Below are 18,000 nucleotides of genomic sequence, written 5' to 3'. Positions count from 1 at the left end.
GCAGCCCGCGGGCTGCCGCTGCTCATCAGGTGTTTCGCGTGCCTCTGTAAACGCAGCCGTCCCTCCTGCGGCCCACCCACCCTCCAGCAACCCCAAAAACTCAAGACGCTTCTAAAAAAAATTCCTTCCCCCGCTTTTAAGCAATCCTCCACTTCAAAAGGTTTCTCCCGCATCTTTTCCTTGGTGGAGTTCCCAAGCGGTCCGTTCAGAGGGAGTCGCAGCTACATGCCCAGAGGAGCGAGCTGGCATCTACAGCGGGGGCACGGGCTTACCTTTGCCTCCCCCGCCTCGGGCTCCTCCTCGTAGTAGCCCTGGCCGGACTCGTAGGCGGCGGCAGCGGCCGGCTGCCGGGGTCCCAGGAGCACGGCACCGGCAGCCAGGCAGCAGCCCAGGGAGAGCACCTCCAGCAAGTGCATGGTGCAGGGATGGCAGAGCGGCCGCGGAGCGGGGCAGTCGGACGAATGCTGCCGAAATTACGAGGCTCCTTTTTTTCCTCTCCCCCCTTCTTTCGCTGTCCTTTCCCCCCTCCCTCCCCTCGCAATATCCAAGGCAGTAAAATCCGTGGGATGGAGAAGATGCGGTAGCAGCAGCTCCTATGCGCCGGCAGGGGAGTTCCCAACTTTCCCAGCCGCTTTGCAAATTCTCACCAAAGTTATCCAGAGTTTGCCAGGTAAAAAACCCACCAGGAAACCGGACATCCGAGGCTGCGCTCACTCAGGAGCAGGGGAGGTGGAAAGCGCAGAGAGGAGAGGGAGGAGGAGGGAAGGGAAGGAGGGAGAGAGCCAGGGAGCAGCAGAGCGGGACCGAGCGTCCAGCAGCACCCGGGGAGATCCCTTCGCGCGGGCCGGGCCGGGCCGGGGGCTCGGTGCCGGGGGCTCGGTGCCGGGGGCTCGGTGCCGGGGGCTCGGTGCCGGGGGCTCGGGGCCGGGGTCCCGCCGCCGGGGGTCCCGCCGCGCTCCGCCCGCCGCTCTGTGCGGACGCCTGTCAGCGGCGGCGCGGCCGGGGGGTGCGCGGCGCCTGGGGCTGCGCGGCGGCGGCGGCGGCCGCGCATGGCGAAAGCGCCCTCTGCCTGCGCCTCTGCGCGCCGAGAGGGGCCGGCGGCCGCCTTCCTCCTCCTCCTCCGCCACCTCTGCCTCCTCCTCCAGCCTCTGCGGCTGCCGCGGCGGCGCCGCCGGGCAGCGATCGCCCCGCACGGCGGGCAAGAGGCCGCCCGCGGCGAGCCGCGGCTCTGCCGGGAGGGGGAGGCGAACGCGCCCCGTCCCGCAGAGCTGGGCTCCTCCAGCCCCGAGCTTCGGCTCCGCGAAGATGAAGCCCGCGGCAGGTCCTGGCCCCGAGGAAAAAGCAAAGCGCCCGGCTCGTTTAATTTGGCTGGGAAGCCAAGGGGTGGAAGTTCGGTAAAACTCACGCAGACAAATCATGCAAGAAAATTTCTGTGACTCCTAATCAGTTACTTGTTGAGCAGCGTTGGCAGCTTCACTTAAGACAGTATGCAGCTATTTTTGGCTGCAGAAAAAAAAGTTTTTGCCATGTTAGAAACAGTAATCCAAAGAACACCATAATTATTTGTAGACTTCCTATCAATAACATTTTGGAGCTGTTTTCAAGGAGAAGTAACACCCCATTCAGAGCCCTAAATGAAACTGAGCACAGATCCTGTATTCCAGTTACACTGTGATTAAGTTTAAAAAGAATGTACATTGCTTTCAAAGTAACACTCTACATCCTGCTCAAATCTCAGCTATGCAAAAGGAAAATGTTATATTCCCTATACTCTTTTTTCTTGATTGTTGAAACTTATGTAAATATTTAAAAAGCTTCTAATTTGTTTTCTGCATAACTTGTGTACATCTTTTGGTAATTAGACTGTATGGGAACCAAGTGAGAGGGCAGATCCCTAACTGCCTTGATTAGATGCTGGCAGTCTGCTCATGTTACACTGCTCTTATTCTTTGGGAATCCCATTATGTTACTATTCTGGGAGTGACATTCTGGAAGTTACACATAAAGGTGTCTCTAGCAGGCTCCCAGGTACCTCCTTGTTTTTTTGATTTATTTGTTATAATTTCCAAGATGGTATTTCAGCATGCTGCTACACAAATAGTTTGATGCTAGAAAGCAATCACTTCATTTGCAATCAGAATGAAATCTATAGTTTAAGCAGAGCTGTATTTTAGGAGGGTTGTATAGTCATTAGAAAATTATTGAAGCACTAATGTTTTTCTAAATACTTTCAAGACAGAGTAAAGCAATGAAATAAGGACAGGGGTAGAAGTTAAACAGAACAGCTATGAAGATACAAAATAGCATCCATAAATTAAAAAGACCATTGTTCTTCACTGGACCCTTACAGCGCTTCAGATCAAAGCATAGGATTAAAGCCTAAAGAGAGCATAGTCCAGGATGCAAAATCCATCTAAATAGAAATACAGCACTACTGATTTGAGTTTAAACATATTAAAAACCTCTCAAAAGTACCACAGACTGGTATGGAGAGGAAGTTCTTTTGCAGCACTTTATTAAAACCTGCCTGACAAATCATGCACAGATAATATTATTTCAATAAGCGAGTGCTATGCAAGGAGAAGCCGCATAACTAAATCACAAAACAGGATGAAACATACCACTCCTGCTGTGCCATCATAATATCAGCTGGCTTCATTATTTATTTCCCCAGTTCTCCAGCACTTTCATTCTTCCCCCACAATTCATAGAACATCCATCATGGGATCAAAGGCTTTTATGCAATAGAGCATTTCTACCAACTGCCCTGTATAGCAAGTGTAAAGTGTCATAATTGAAAGCTAGTAATCATAGTCATGGTGGCTCAAGTCTCAGTCTAATCAAAGTTTTATCAAGAAAGTGGTTGAAATATATGGTAGTTTATATGTTCTGTGTACAGACATACAAATATTCCATTGGCTCTGGCACAACAGTGTTTTCTTTAATCTATTCTGTATTTCTCCCCATCCCATTAAAGATGGCTAATTTAAAGGTAAACAAATTAAAATATATTTTTTACTTTCTCCACCACCTAATGGTTAATATTTCCCCTCTTGTTTTCAAATAAAGTAGAAATCAGCTTTCAGGACAAATTATTTAAAATTCTAAGTGACACTGTGTATACTAACAGTGACCTTATAAACACAGATGACTAAAGAGATATCCTAATAGTGACAGGTCTGGATCTTATTGTCCTATATGCTTCAATGACAACAGTAGCTACTATTGAAAATTAAACCCACAATTTTTATGTCAGAAGTGAGAATCTTTCAAATTAATTCTTTAATATTGTTTTAACAATCCAGGCCCCAATCCCTTGTTCAAGTTGGTGTAATGTACATCTGCCAAGAACACTCCTCTCCTGTATCTAGAAATACCTGATGTGTTCCTTTCAAATACATTCTACTTCTGAAACATGGCATTTCAATGCCTGTTTCAAATCTGTTTGTTAGCAGTGTGAAAACTCATTGCAAGAAATGTGAGCTGAGCTGGAAATAAAAGAGAGTTAAGAGCAGCAAGAAAAATCAGTAGCATGCTTTCATAATGAGATTTACTTTCTTCATGTAGAATTAAATGCTAACAAATGTTTTCTTTTTACAGAATGCAATTTCCATCATTTTTATATTTAAATTAATGTGTTTGGTTTAAAGCAGTCTCCTTTTCATGCTCCTATTAAACAGACAGACAGAGGCATACTGAATAGTTAAAATCATATACCATGATTTTTGTTTTAATACACCCAGTCTTACCGGTAAGTTTCAGTGGAATTTATATTTAATGTAAATCTCAAAAGTAGAAAACATTGCTCCTTGTGTGCAGCAACTCAAAAGGCTGTAGAAGTGCCATTCTGGAATCATCCTAAAAGATGAAAGCACTAAGTAAGCTTCCTTAGTTCCTTTACAGATGGGACTCCACCATATTTCCTCTCAAACTTAAGAAAAAAAAAAAAGGGTATTGATCAATGTCTAAAATATCAATATCTGATGCAGATACCATAAATTAGCTATAAATGTTTAGGGAAAAAAAAAAAAAGAAAAGATAATTCAGATTCAGTGCCAAACTGAATACAACTGCTCACTGATCCATTTTGTCCCATTGAATCATTCAACCCAAAGTTTTATTACACATTTCTTTTCATATTGCTCATCTACTCAGAGTAACCAGCCTTACAGTAGACTACTGAAAAAGGAGGGTACAGTGGATTTGAGGCTGTAGTCCACTTCTTTACCTTTCTTATTTGTATAAAACATAATTTAATGGAAATATTTAGGAGTACTGCCAGTTTTACTGATTTTGAGAGTAATGTCCTTCCTCACTCATCAAAAGCACATCTTTTTCTTGGTACAGACCCTCATTTAGTATTTCCTTACATAATCCTAGGAAAGGATCTAAGCATGGTGGCTTGGAGATCATCAATAGCTACTGAAATATTTTCCTTGGCTTTGATCAGACATCCTCGCTTGTAAAACCCCATGGGAAACTGTTCTGCACCAAACTTCCAGCTAGGACTCCTGAAATGTAGTTTTATCCATTCATTTGCATTATTGCCAGGACAAATAACTTTGCTTCAATGAGAAAGACATCATTGCTGCAAGATCATTTTCTGCAATGCTTGACCTAGCAGCCTGCACTTTGTTATCTAGAAATTTCTCTTTTGTTTTGTATAAAAGTTGGTCCCTTTTGAAAATTAATTAACAAGACAAGAATCCTTAGTATTCAGCTTTTTGACACCAGTTGATATTCAAGGATTACAGGATTATTGGGATTTCTTTGTTCTCAGGGATTCTCTTTTTAAACTGTTAAAATCAAAACCATTGGCATCTAACATTAGAATTTCTCTGTGTTACAGACTAAATGACCTCAGTAGTGTAAAACCTATCCAACCCTTGCTATAATAAGAGGTTAGTATAATGCAAAAATGAACAGCTCCAGGCTGCATCTCAAGAAAAGTGTTTGAATTAACCAAAGCAAATTACATATCTCTCGAGCTTAGAATGAGGAAAGCCCTAGCACAAATTTTATCCAGCTGACTTACATTATGATTTTTCTTCTTACCATAGTTTTTCTTCCCTCTTGTAATGTAAGGTCTCACACAACAACAGGTTGAATATTAATTTAGCATCCTGTAAACTGATGATGTTCATTGTTTTAACCTCTGACTATAAACAAAAAAATGACTGATGGGAAATTTATGCTGCCTCTTAACTGAAAGCTGTGCACAATCTAAACTGTATGTAGCTGAAGATATGTCACTAAATAAACAGTCTTAGATTCAATAAAAATATTAGGAGCTAGCAACACATGACCACTAAACATACAAACACTTAGCATGATACATACCTTCCTGCAGTAGTTTTCTAAGTGACGAGCTATGAGATAACATATTCAAAATCTTTTTCTTCTCAGTTATATTTACAAAATTTGGTAGTATAATAGCAGGGGAAGACAGTCCCAAATCAATGCAAGACACATTTCTATATAGTTTCTAAAACAGTGGCAGAACTAATTGTTTCTTTAAAGAGATGCAGTTTCCCCTGATTTTGCCAAAGATTTGTGGTTTGGGTTGGATATTGGTTTGGATTTGTTGGTTTGTTGAGTTTTTCTTTTGTTTTCCTTGATAGACCAGGTAGTGAGCCTCTAGAATTTGTTGTTATGAGAGGTTTAAACTGTGAGGTTTAAAAATGCATCAGACATAGTTCTGGACATCAGGACCAGAAAATGATTTTTAAGTAAAAGGGAGCTGGAGGGGTGAAAGGTAGGAGTAGTCCAATGTTGGGTACTTTATTCAATGAATACAGATGCTGGAAAAGCATGAAGGAAATGGACTGCAATAGAAGACACTCACTGTGCTCTCCTTAAAAAGCATATTCAATTGTAACTGTTGGAGACAAAAAAATAGATAAACAGTCAAGACAGATAGTTTGTCTGAGCCAATAGGACATATCATATATTTTGAGGGAAATTGAATCAATTTCTCATTGATTCAGGTCCAAACCACAGAGTAAATTTGTTCTTGTCTTGCAGTCTCATGTTCAGACCGCTATACTTAGTCATAACAAAAATATTTATTTTTACACATCATTATTACACCAAAAGTCAGTCCAACAGATACGGTTGAAAGGAAGTACACAGGAAATCAAATCTGTAAAATAGTCCTCATGATTTTCAATGAAATGAATAAAGAGTGCTATTGCCTTCCTTATTGAAACTAGATTTAATCATTCAGTCAAAAAGAGAAAAAACCTAAACCAAACTCCATTTATCAGCTTTTTGGATACATCTCACAGGAAAACAATAAAGCAGTAGTTCCAGGTATTTTATTTCCTTTTTTTTTTAATAACAAATAAGACAAAATAAAATGAGAAAGCTGCACACCAACTTTCAGTCAGGAAGTTACCATTACTAAGTTTGAATTTACAGTATGCATTATTTGGTTACTAAGAAGGTTTTGTTCTCTGCTAAACAATTGAATAATAGAAACCATGACATGTTCTCCTCAAAAAGCTGTATGTTTTCTGCTGGATCAAGAGCGTTATTACTACTATCAGACCTCAGGATACATCCTGGGCACAAACCTAGAAGGAAGAGGAACCAACATCTCTAAGAATTCAAAATTCAACCCCAAACCTTTTCACTTTTCAAAAGCTGCTAAGAAAAAACAAATAAAAAGAACAAGGAAAATCAATGACAACAAATGAAAGAGCAAAGGTGCACTGATATGGAGATTGCATCAGAGGCCCCAAATAATTCCTTCCTTCACTGTCTAGCCAGAAAATTTCATTTTCCTACACACTTAACGCTGGGTGACAGAGGTCTTAGTTCCCTGTAACAGAGTGAAAGCCATGCTAATTCCCCCCATTATTATTAATGAATTTATGCAATAAGAGACATGCTTAGACCAGTTCTTGCTACTTCCTACTTTCAGCACAACCTGTTAATCTGTCTCTGACCAGAGTCTTTATGTTCAACACTTCAGGCTGAACTAGGCAACTGATGCAACTGATATGAGACCGTCACTGGGCAAAGCAGGCTGCTCAGAGCACATCCATCGTCCTTCTGGTTGCTTATCTCTTTCTAACTTGAATTCAAGCAGCTACTGCTGGCCTAAAAAGCAGATAGCATGCTGGGCCTAATCTATTTTTTGAATTCCTATCCCATCATGAACCTACAACCATACTCCACAGGGACACTTGAAGTAATCTGTCCCAGCATAAAATTCTTAAGTGCAAAGGGTAGATCAACAGACCACTTTCAGGAGCAGGTTCCAGCTGTGGAACTCAACCTAATCTTCTCTATTGATAATGAACATAAGCCTGAGTGTATTCAGAACTATAACTAACCCCAGCTTCTTAGTAAGACTCCCTGCAGTGATGGCATCTTCCCAGGGCAACTAGCTGATCTGGAGAGAGGAGGAGGAGGTAGAAAGACAAGCATGTACATTAAAAAAGCTAGAAATTGCAAATATTTTATTAAAAAAATACAAATGATAGGTTCCAAACTGTGGATTATTACATTAAAATAATTTTCAGAGATGCAAAGACCCTTGCTTGCTTTTTCTGCCTTATAATCCAGAGTAGTCAAAAATTACCTTTTATGTAATTGTATGGCCACTCACAGATATCTTGCTTAAGCAGGATCAAGCAAAGTCCGAGTCACCCTTCCATCATATTTTTCTGTTCCCTTGAGATGCAACCGGTCAGGAGCAGCCCCTGTGCTATGGAAGGACTCTGGGATGAGGGAATAAGCTGGTGTGGGTGCTGGGCTCTGAGTTACCCCAGCTGAGGAGCTACAGAGGAGGTGGGACTCTCAGACCACCTGCTGTTAACTTACTTTGATCTGTTCTATGGACTAGGGTACAGTCAAGGACAACCTTTGCAAGCCCGTCAGCTCAGCTGTATGCAAATAGAAGAAACGAGAGACAGGATGGTTTTTCTGGGATCTGGCCATATTAGGTAAGTAACCTGGTGAAGCTCAGGGAACCCTAACTAACTACATGGTGCTGCTGCTGAGACTACAAAGACAGCAGCAAGAGAGATGAGATGAAACAAGTTATGCCATAGTTTTAAAAGCATTTTTCTGTTTCCAAGGCATTGCAGATAGCAGATGGTGTCATCACACAATTTTGCTCTTGGGTTACTCCTATTAAGTTTTTAATACTTTAGAATGAAAATAGGTGTTTATTAGTCAATCTATAGAGTTCTAATATTCTAGCTGAATAAACTAGATTAAAATCAAAGTAGTCCAAAGAAATATTTGTTTCCATACAGTTATGAAACTATTCACCTGACAGGCTAATGTTTATAGCCTGCAGTTTTGCACTGAAATCTTTAGACAGCTGGAGCCATACTTAATTGAAATAATATCCTTTTACATTGTAATAGCCTTCCTTCAAATCAATCTGATTTTCTAAATCCCTGTTCCCTTTCTTGCCCTTATCCACGTATGTTGATCACCTAAGCCAAAAGGGTTAAGATTCAAATGAGAAAGATGTATTCATGTAGAGATATTCACAGCAAGGCTGCTGTTAATATTCATAGCAGATCTTGAAAAGTCATTTGCTTTGAGTCCCTTTTTTTTAAAACAGAACTTCAAAGTCTGGATGTACAGCAGATTCAAAGGATTTTCTGCACATTGTGTGACCTATTGTTTAGTTAAACTGTGTAACAGATCCCTTGTTAAATAATAATGCTGAGTGCCAGTAGGAATAAAACAACTTTTTGAGTTCAATCTACTCTCAGTCAAGGTCAAAAAGAGCTGGGATCAAACTCAGTGAGTTTTCAAACGCTTACCCGAAATATACAATACCAAAGTTCATAATTAAGAAGACTCATTTCATCAGTCAACTTCATGTTTCCACAGCAGTGGGAGTAATTATAACACAACTCGTTTTTTCAGGTTGGCTTGAACACTTGACCTTATAAGCAAACTCCTTTTTTTGCCCTTCCTAAGATGCAAAGCCAAACCATTTGCTTTTAACAAAACAGAGCTGTCAGTTTGACATTTCAAAGCATGTTTAAATGCTTTCTTTCATTAAAAAGATAGTTTATCTTTAAAATAGACATTTACAGGCTATTTCTACTAATTTTTACCATGCAAAGATTAAAAAAAAAAATATAAGAAATGTTTCTGCTTTCTTGACATTTTCTTAAGGTCATCAGTTGAACTATATTTGTTTTAGTCTTTAGAATACATAGAAATCTTCACATCCAAGCAAATGGCAGGATGCCTCAAGGGCATTGTTGCCTTGATATTCCTCTTGCATCATGCCAACATTTACTGACCAAAGAATGTGAAATCCAAAAGGAGAACTAAAATTGTTTTCAACAATAGTCATGTGTGGGCAGATATTCATCAAAACTAGCTGTACACAGAAAGAGAAAAACAAATAGGAGAGGATCTCATCTCCCTTCTGTCATCCCAGAGTTAAGGCTCCAGTCTAAAGCCAAGTGTCTGATGGCTTATTACAGTCAATGAAAAACAAAACGACCTTTTCCAAGGAGGAAGTAGTTTTCTATTTCTTTGGCACTTTCTTTAGGACATGTGCTAAAATATGTTTTCTCTCAGTTAGTGACAGAAGGACAGTAACTTTGAGATCCCTCAAGTTACAGAAATGAAGTCTCATGTTTAGGATCTGCATTAGAATGTCTGTCCCTGGGGAGATCCAATGCCATAAGGGGATGCCAAATAAATACAGGTGGAAAGAGGGACAGGAACTTAGCATGGTCATTTGATTACCAAAGTACAGAAAACATTATAGTGGCATGATGGATAAAATAAGGGGAGTATTTGGTTGTTGACTGATAATTCTTTCATATTAAACTTGTTGTATGGCTCATCTTTTTAGCTCTTGATTGAACAAAAATTAAAAGTTATGACAAAAGGTGATTAGACACGTCTGTAGGTTTTACTGGAGAATTATCAAATGAGTGAATGAAAAAATTCACATTGCAATTGGTTAAGTCAGACGAAAAAGTTGTTATGTCCTTAATATTCTCATCTTGCTCATGGTGTGATTTCTACTGAAGTACTTTGATTTCTATCTGAGGCATTTGACTGTCAAAATCAAGCCATATAGAAATAGGATATTAATAGATGGTCTGACATTCTGATTGGATTTTGGGATGCAGTCATCTGTTGGGAAATACTCCACTAAAAAAGCTACATGATCTACAAAGTATGAAAGTAGATTACAGATTAAATGAAGGAAATTGCAATTGAGACACAGCAGGTGTGGAAAAAGCTTAAAAAGTTGAGGTAGACCAAAAACAAGATTAAGAAGATTCCAGGTCAAAAAAGAGAAAGAAACTACCTGATCTTAATCTGATCATTATGAAGTCTTTTTAAAGTAACCCTAACTAGAGTAATAGACTGAGTCAAAAGTTTCTCATTTAATACCCTTAGACCCAGAAAAACCTGACATCTCCCCCCACACATTTTTTCCCTGCCAATCTTTTAAACTCTGGAAACTAAAAACCAATTTATCTCTTTCTAGTTAAAAAACCTCTCTTATGGCAATCTACGTTGTGACACAAACTTGCTAACAATTTTGATGATCTCATTGCCTGTTTTACATAGGTGAAACTGACTCATGGTTCCTTTGGTATTTCAGCAGTAATAAATATTGAAATCCAAAGTATTCTGGTTACCAAAGTGAACAGATACTGCTCAACAAGTAAAGGTTACAATTTTATAAAGAAGAAACAACATTTAGAGGTTGATTGTTTTTTGCCATTAGAGAGAGCATGCCATTTTTCTACCCTTTTTTCTTTGCACTGCAGCTTCAAGTTTTTACAACATGCATTTTTGATTATCATGACTTTATGAGGATTTTAATGTAACACAGTGAAGTGCCTTGCTGGACTCTGTTTGATTTTTTTATTTTTTATTTTTAGTGAATGATATTTCTATTGAACTGTTATGTTTTTATGGAGTATGTTAATTCCTGGAATTGCTGTCTATCACATTATACATGCAAAATATACTCTGCCATGTAAAAAAGTGTGCAGCTGGGTATTTTAAAGGTCCAATTTTATTGTAGATAAAAAAAAAAAAATAATAAAATCTCACACAGTCTCTTAGATGTTATTATGAATGACTAACATACCTATTAAGCATTAAAATCCAACGTCACTTAATCTCCTCTCTTCCAGACTAGATTTAGAATTCTGCTCCCAACAGAAATGAGACAGGTTAAAAAAAACCCAAAACTGGAAAAAAACCCCAACCCAGCTTGAGGAGGGGTGAAACATGAAGCATTTTACCTACAATTATGAAATCTTCTGAATTAGATACCTGAGACAAAGTGCACACCTATGTCTGTCTCACTGCAAATAAACACCTCTGATTCAAAACATAGCTCTGATCATATGAGATCCTTTTCCAGTTATGCAGGACTGATTATATGTCCAGATCAGGTTTTTGAAGACTGTGGTGGAATGGTGGTTTCCATAAGAGTCTCAGGTTTACACAAACTAGTGGAGAAGCACGCAGAGTTCCCTTACTCACAGATCACTGCGGTAGTCCTTACAATCTAAATGTAAGATGAGATGGTGTTTTTAGCAAACCAGATGTGAAAAGTCCCCACAAGTGGATCCATTTCTTCTGTTGGAACCATGTTTATGGTTATAATTTAAACAGCACTATTTTTCCTTTGTGAATGTCACAAGAATTAAATGGAAATGAGACAACTGTGTCCCAGGTATTCAGGTATTCTTTCATTTATAGCTAAATATCAATCATTCCATATAAGTGATCTGATTTTCAGAAGTCTCATGTTTTATGGACTAAATTTAGTTTATCTGAATGCAGCACTTGATTTCTCTAGTATTTGAGACTCAGAAAATTGTGTCTAATTTCTCTATAGGTATTCTCATTGCAAATGATAAATCCTTCCTGGGAATGAGGAAATTCCAGATTTATTTACCATAAGTTTCTTGTGCAGTAAATCCAAACTGCTCAAGTGAATTAACAGTGGGCTAGAAAGAGAGCACCAACCAAGATATGATTTCCACATGAGAGATCTCTTCTTCATAAGCTCTGTAGTTTTTATCTTGTATATAGAGTGCTGACTGTCTCTTAAAGAATTATGAACAGATAATAGTTCCACTGCAGTTTTTTCTCCTGAATCTTGCTGGTCTGCCACATAGCATTTTTTTTTTTTTAAATGGTACCATATATGTAGCCTTCAGCATAACATTATTAGGAAAATAAAACAGCACTTAACCTTCTCTTTTATTAACTACAGAGGCTTCTGCTTCACTTTTTATTAAAACAAGGAAGAAGTAGTTGTCTTTACCTTTTTTGCCACCTATTTGAGAAAGCAATTCTAGGAAGCTGCAAAAATTATAATTACATTATGACATTCATTATGTATTCCTACTTCAAAGAAGAAGAAATATTGCATGAAGTTACATATCCTATTAATCACAGAGATTTGAATCCATCTAATCTTTTTCTATAAATTTGGCTACACATCTATTATAATGTCAAATACTATTAGTGAAGCTTTAGCTACTCAATACATGCAACACAAGTTCTTGCATGAGAATTGACACAACAGAGCTATAAGACAATAAAAGGGCAGCAGGGCCTGTGGCCTCTGCTCTCCAATTCTGTAATGTGAAGAAAAAGCGAATTCACTAGGAGCTGTCAACTCTAAAACATCTCAGTTCAACATGATTTCACCAAAGATCAAATGGAAAAGGCTAATCTTGTTTTCTAGACACTTAAATCCCATTTTCCCAGGCAGATTTACCCCAGGTTCATCCAAATGTGTCTTAAGCAGAATATCTTATTCTGAAGTGTCTTTTTTTTTCTAATACAACAGGCACAATAGCACTGAATATATCAGTGTCACAGTTATTGTTTCCAAAGATCAGGCAGAAGGCCACAAGACATCTGTGGAAAGTAGAAAGCATGTCACTAAAATTCTTACAGTATATTTATATTTTATTAAAATATTTATACTTACATATCAGAAATTTTCATCTTGATATCTTCCCACAGTTGTAATCATCCTGTATTGGTAGAAAGCAGCACAAATTTTTAGCAGTTTTTCCTAGGGCCTTTAAGTTCTTTTTGCTTTTATTTAAATAATGGATTGACAGGAATGCAGTTTACCAATACTTGGTGTTTTGTACATGAAAGATATCCTGCTGCTCAGTCAAATGCATGGTACCATAATAGTTAAAATGAGATAATAAACCATGTTTCCAAAATTTTGCTTAGGATTGTCTACCTGCAGAAAAACTGAAAAGATCCTGCAAATATGGGACTTTAATTTTCCCCTTTCGGCATCCAATAAAATTCTAAGAATTCTAAGAATTGCTTAGTCCAACTCTAAAGATTTTCTGTCTCCGTTTCTGTGATTTTTCCCATTTCCCCTCAGTAAGATTTTATTTTTAATTCAAAAACCAAAGTGTTAAAATGAAATAACACCTACGGTGTACTTAATTGGCAGAAAAAATTACCAAGTATTTACCTGAAAATCTGACTCAAGTCATAGTGTTCATAAGTCACACTTTGGATAGAATTTCGTGCCTTGTGCTCATTTGCCTCAGGGATGGGGATGAGGGGGAAAGCAATATTCCAATAGTAATAAAATCCAAAATTTACCAAAAATCAATAAAAAAGTTTTCCACAATCTTCAGTGAGAAAGCTTCATGCCTAGTGTTTTGCTTTTTGGGCAGAACAGTATATGATGAAGAAATCTAGACACATTTTGGTTTCACAAATGCATTGGTCTTGGCAAAACTGATAGCAACATAGCACCAGTGATTTGTGTTGCAAAATCAATTGTTAATTCTCCATCAAGTTCAGTCCTGTATTGAAAGCAAGAGAAGTGTTCCTTTTCCAACTTGGCATACTCAGCAACATATCTTTCTATTTCTTCATTCTATAGGAATGAAAATGTAACGTGGGGACAAGATGAGGCTTACACTGAGCCGATTCTGTCATTACAAAAGGGCTTTGTTTCCCTTTTAAAAATTAGTGCTTATTCTAAATAGAAGAAAACAAGCCAAGAATCATGACAGTTTGTACTATTTTAACAAACAGCTTCCACAAGAATATTTCTTTTTAAACTGTGGAAACTTACAGGTGTGTATGTTCAGAAGTGGAGGGCAAGGCTCCACTGTTTGTTTTCCCTCTCTTAAAAAAGGACATTTTTTTCTATATTTTCCCCCTTCTAATCACAGCTGATGGAGCAGGAAAAACCTCATATACCACTGAATGCCTCTGGAAATATTTATACATAGTTCAGAAAGCAAAACCAGAAAACCACCAAAATATTCCTCCTCCCTTAAATAAAACATGTAAATTAATGTTTTGCAGCTTTGAAGAAGAGGAATAGTAAAATCAAATGCTATACAATATGGGAAATTTGATAAAACCCCAGGATTTTTCTCTTCAGATGCTGAGCATCATGATGGTTTGGTTTTTTTTTCTGTTAAAAGAAATGTAATAATTCCTTCTTGAACTTTGTATGAATAAAAATTTGTAAAGGTGATTTAGCAGGGTTTGAAAAGCCATAAAAATCCATCAGAGGCATAGAATTCTTGCCAGCCTCTGTAAAACTCCAACAATACTATTAAAGATGACTACTGGGAACCCACAGAAAACCACCATAGAGCATGAGCCAAAAACCAAAACCACATATTACCAAGTTTCTTTTCCTTGGTATCACATAAAATGTAATAAGTACAAATTGAGAAAGATGTGAGTCTATTATTTTCAGGGATAATACCTCAGCCCATAAACTGAAGGTACAGGAGTTTATAAGAATGAATATTTAGTTTTAAGGTTTCATATTAAATAATTTTAATGACACTGCTTTGACCAGGCAGAGAAAAATTGTGAAATGTATAATTTAGTGTTGCAAAGAAAATGCAATCCTAGCAAAGGACTTTTTTGTGTGACTCTGAAATTGAATTATTTGAAAGGAATTTGCATTTGGGACAAAAATCCCAAACTTTCTGACTGTGAAAAACAGGGAAAATGCCAGAAACTAACAAACAACAAACAAAAGCATTTGTCAGAATAAAGAGACCTAATAAACTAGTAAATAAATAATGAGTGATCTCAGTTAAGACAAAAAAAAAAGTAGAAAGCAAAACCCAAGCAGTTAACAGATGAAAATATCTTTATTTTCTCCATTAAAATTAAATAAAGCAGCTATTCTACCTCAATTATTACTAAAATATTTTAACTTAAAAAAAACCTATAGAATAAGAAATAAGTAATCAAGAGAAGAGAAAAATAATAACACTACTAGATTAGGCAGTATGTATCAAACTAGATGAGTTATTTTGCTCATATATAACAGACAGTACTACAATTTTGGTTTTTATTTTCTAATTTAAAAAATTGAATATGAATATATTGTTGTCCAATCAGAATAACTATGAAAACTATGTAAAATGTCCATAAAGGAAACCAGTAAGGACATGAAAGTATCTGAACACATATTTTTTGAGAAAATGCAAAATTCTCTCTGATGCAATATATTAGTCATTTTAAAAGTGATCAGATCAACATATAATTTTCTTCATATGTGATATTGCTTATATAGATTGAGTGAGAAATAATAACTTATTTGAACCAAAAGTGACTGAGAAGCAATAAACATGAAAATGATGCAGCCTTTTTCAGGCAGCTGTATCCTCACAGAAATGTTTCTTTTTCAGGGAAGTAAGACATTTTTTCCTAGATGTAACTAACTCTGACATATTATAAAAAATGCTTTTCTGCTTTCTGTTTTCTTGTTAGGTACCCTCAAATATTTCTGGAATAGATGCAGCTTGTATGTTGAGTGAAACTACTGGGGGAAAAGGGTCTCTCTAGCCTGCTATCTTGACCCTCACAGTGACCAACAGCAGGAACCTGAGGAAGTTGAAAGCAAGGACATAGATATACTTTCTCAGAATATTATCTAAACCTCAGCAAGATGCAGCTTAAAAACTTCTTTAGCAGAAACATTATCTATTTTTCTATGTAACTGTTCTTATTTTTCTTCCAGGAATCAGAACCGTCATACTTTGAGATCCTGTAGATTTTCACTATCCATAACACCATGTGGCAGCTCAATAAGTTGTGTGAAGAAATATCTTCCTTGGTTTGCTCTGAATACTACTAGGTTTATTTTATTATTTTATGCCTCTCATTCTTATGACAGAACTGAAATAAATCCCTATCCACCTTCTACTCCACATTTCATTTTGTAAACTTCCTTCCATATATTCTTCAGTCTTCTCTTTTGTGAAGGGTCCTAGTCAGTATGCTTTTTGCTCATCCAGATGATGGCTTTATATATTTGATTCTCTCTGTCATCCTTCTCTAAATCTTTTTTCATGCATAACTGAAATGAATAAAAAAGAATTGTATACAGTTCTTGTATGTCTGCTGAGATAAAATAATCACAGTGGTGTTTTCTACTTAATTTCTTTATTACATTCTTAATAATTTTTAACATTGATTTCTTGCTTTATTACTAATTGTTAAGTCAAGAAATATTCCCTATATAGTTACAAAAATTTGCTCTTGGAGAGAAATCTAAACAAACAAAAGTTTGCTTTCATATTGCGAGTCATACAGCTTTTTGTGCCGAGCCTATGACTCAATTTTAAAGTTACAGATGCTTTACTAAAGATCTAAAGTAGAAATCAAGCAATGTTTGAACAAAAGTGCTCAGTTTGATAGTATCACAAAACCTGTCCTTGCTAAGAAGTAGTGTTAGTGTTTCCAGGACAGCATACTAATGCTGCAATAATGTGTTCTTCCTAAAGTTTTATCTGATTCATACAGACCATCCAGAATCCTAAGAAATAAAGGCACACTAATACTTCAGGCCTTCATTCTGTGGACAAGAAGCGGCTCAACAATGCACTGTAGCTCCTGAAAGGGACTACCAGTGCTATTGCTGCTAGAATAAGATCAGGCACTCTGCTACTGTCACCCCACAGAAACCCCACAGCATTTTTCTGTGTAATGGAGAGTAATTTGTATTAATGCCCTGTGTGAACCAAGGCTTGCAGCAGCAGAGGGATCTTCTGCAAGAGCTGCTGATGTATGGGTCAGTGTATCAGAGGCCGTTCTGCCCAATGAGCAGCTGGCGGTGACACCCGTCACAGTCATTCAACTGACGGTCATTTCTGGAAAATTACATTCATAGGAAAAGATGTGTATATAGGAGATAAAACATTCAGTTGGGCTGTGGTCAAGATGTTTCCTGCTCCCAGCTCTCAAAAGATTTACGGTTTTCAGTTTGAGTTTCCTATTATACAATAAAAGATAATTTTAAGTGATCTTCACTTTGAACTTAGGGTTAGTTAAAGAGCAGAAAATCTTAACAGACCAAATTAAATGGAGACTTTTTGCAATCCTTATGTTACCTTTACTTCAGACATTTGGCTCCTGGAAGCTTAAAACAAATGAAAAGTCAATGGTAGACATGGGAACATTAAATGTAGCAGAAATATATGACAACCAACAAACTAAAGCAAGTACTAATAAAAAGAAAAGAACAATTTGTAATCAGTGAGTGCAGAGCTCATTGAAACAAACTGTTACTACAAGTTCTCTAGTTAGATCTAGATATTTTTGAAGATGTGTTCTAGGTTACAAAACTCAAGCTAACGAATTCTTACATATGGTGTTATGCTGATCTGATCAGCTTTAAATCTGGAAAACCAAAAAATGTATTTTATTATTTTCCATCTTCTAACTCCTTGTAATGTTTCCTAGTAAAACAGAGTATTTACAGATCAGTGCTATGTGCTTTTTTTAATCAGATGACCTTGCTCTCCTAGGCCAAAAAATACAAAATGCATGGGAAGGATCTGAAAGGCCTACTACCCTTTTCTCAGAAGGTATAGGTATGAACATGTCATATTTATTAGTATTTTTGACATCAAAAATACTTGGAAAGAAAGGCTATAAAGCAGAAAACATTTGTTACTCTTCAAGGTCACAGCACCAAAATTTGTAAGTAATATGGACTCTGAA

The 18,000-nt window shown here is 37.5% G+C and overlaps 1 protein-coding gene and 1 long non-coding RNA gene across 6 annotated transcripts in view; one reads left to right on the top strand and one right to left on the bottom strand.

Moving 5' to 3' along the window:
• Nucleotides 1-18,000, bottom strand: part of VEGFC (vascular endothelial growth factor C) — a 104,421-nt gene that overhangs the window by 68,179 nt on the left and 18,242 nt on the right. Inside the window, exons 2-3 of one of the 5 annotated variants that reach the window (XM_086891620.1) lie at nt 12,971-13,016; nt 3,750-3,858 (exon numbers count right to left, since the gene is read on the bottom strand). Coding sequence is in view for 1 of the 5 variants with exons in the window: in XM_086891613.1 (XP_086747739.1) it covers nt 273-416 (144 nt within the window). In the remaining 4 variants the exon portion in view is untranslated. Of the gene's footprint in view, nt 1-272; nt 895-3,749; nt 3,859-7,588; nt 7,778-12,970; nt 13,017-18,000 lie in introns of those variants that run through there. The other 4 variants (XM_086891619.1, XM_023925005.2, XM_086891618.1 and 1 more) reach the window with 4 other exon arrangements.
• Nucleotides 555-17,757, top strand: LOC147653035 (uncharacterized). The gene is made up of 3 exons (XR_015287592.1): nt 555-670; nt 7,853-7,952; nt 16,016-17,757. It is a non-coding gene; the product is annotated as an uncharacterized LOC147653035 (long non-coding RNA).

This window comes from Cyanistes caeruleus, chromosome 5 (assembly GCF_971803275.1).
Source record: "Cyanistes caeruleus chromosome 5, bCyaCae1.hap1.1, whole genome shotgun sequence".
In the NCBI taxonomy this organism is placed as follows: Eukaryota; Metazoa; Chordata; class Aves; order Passeriformes; family Paridae; genus Cyanistes; species Cyanistes caeruleus.
Note: the sequence above shows the minus strand (reverse complement) of the source record. Positions and strands in the feature narration are given on the sequence as shown.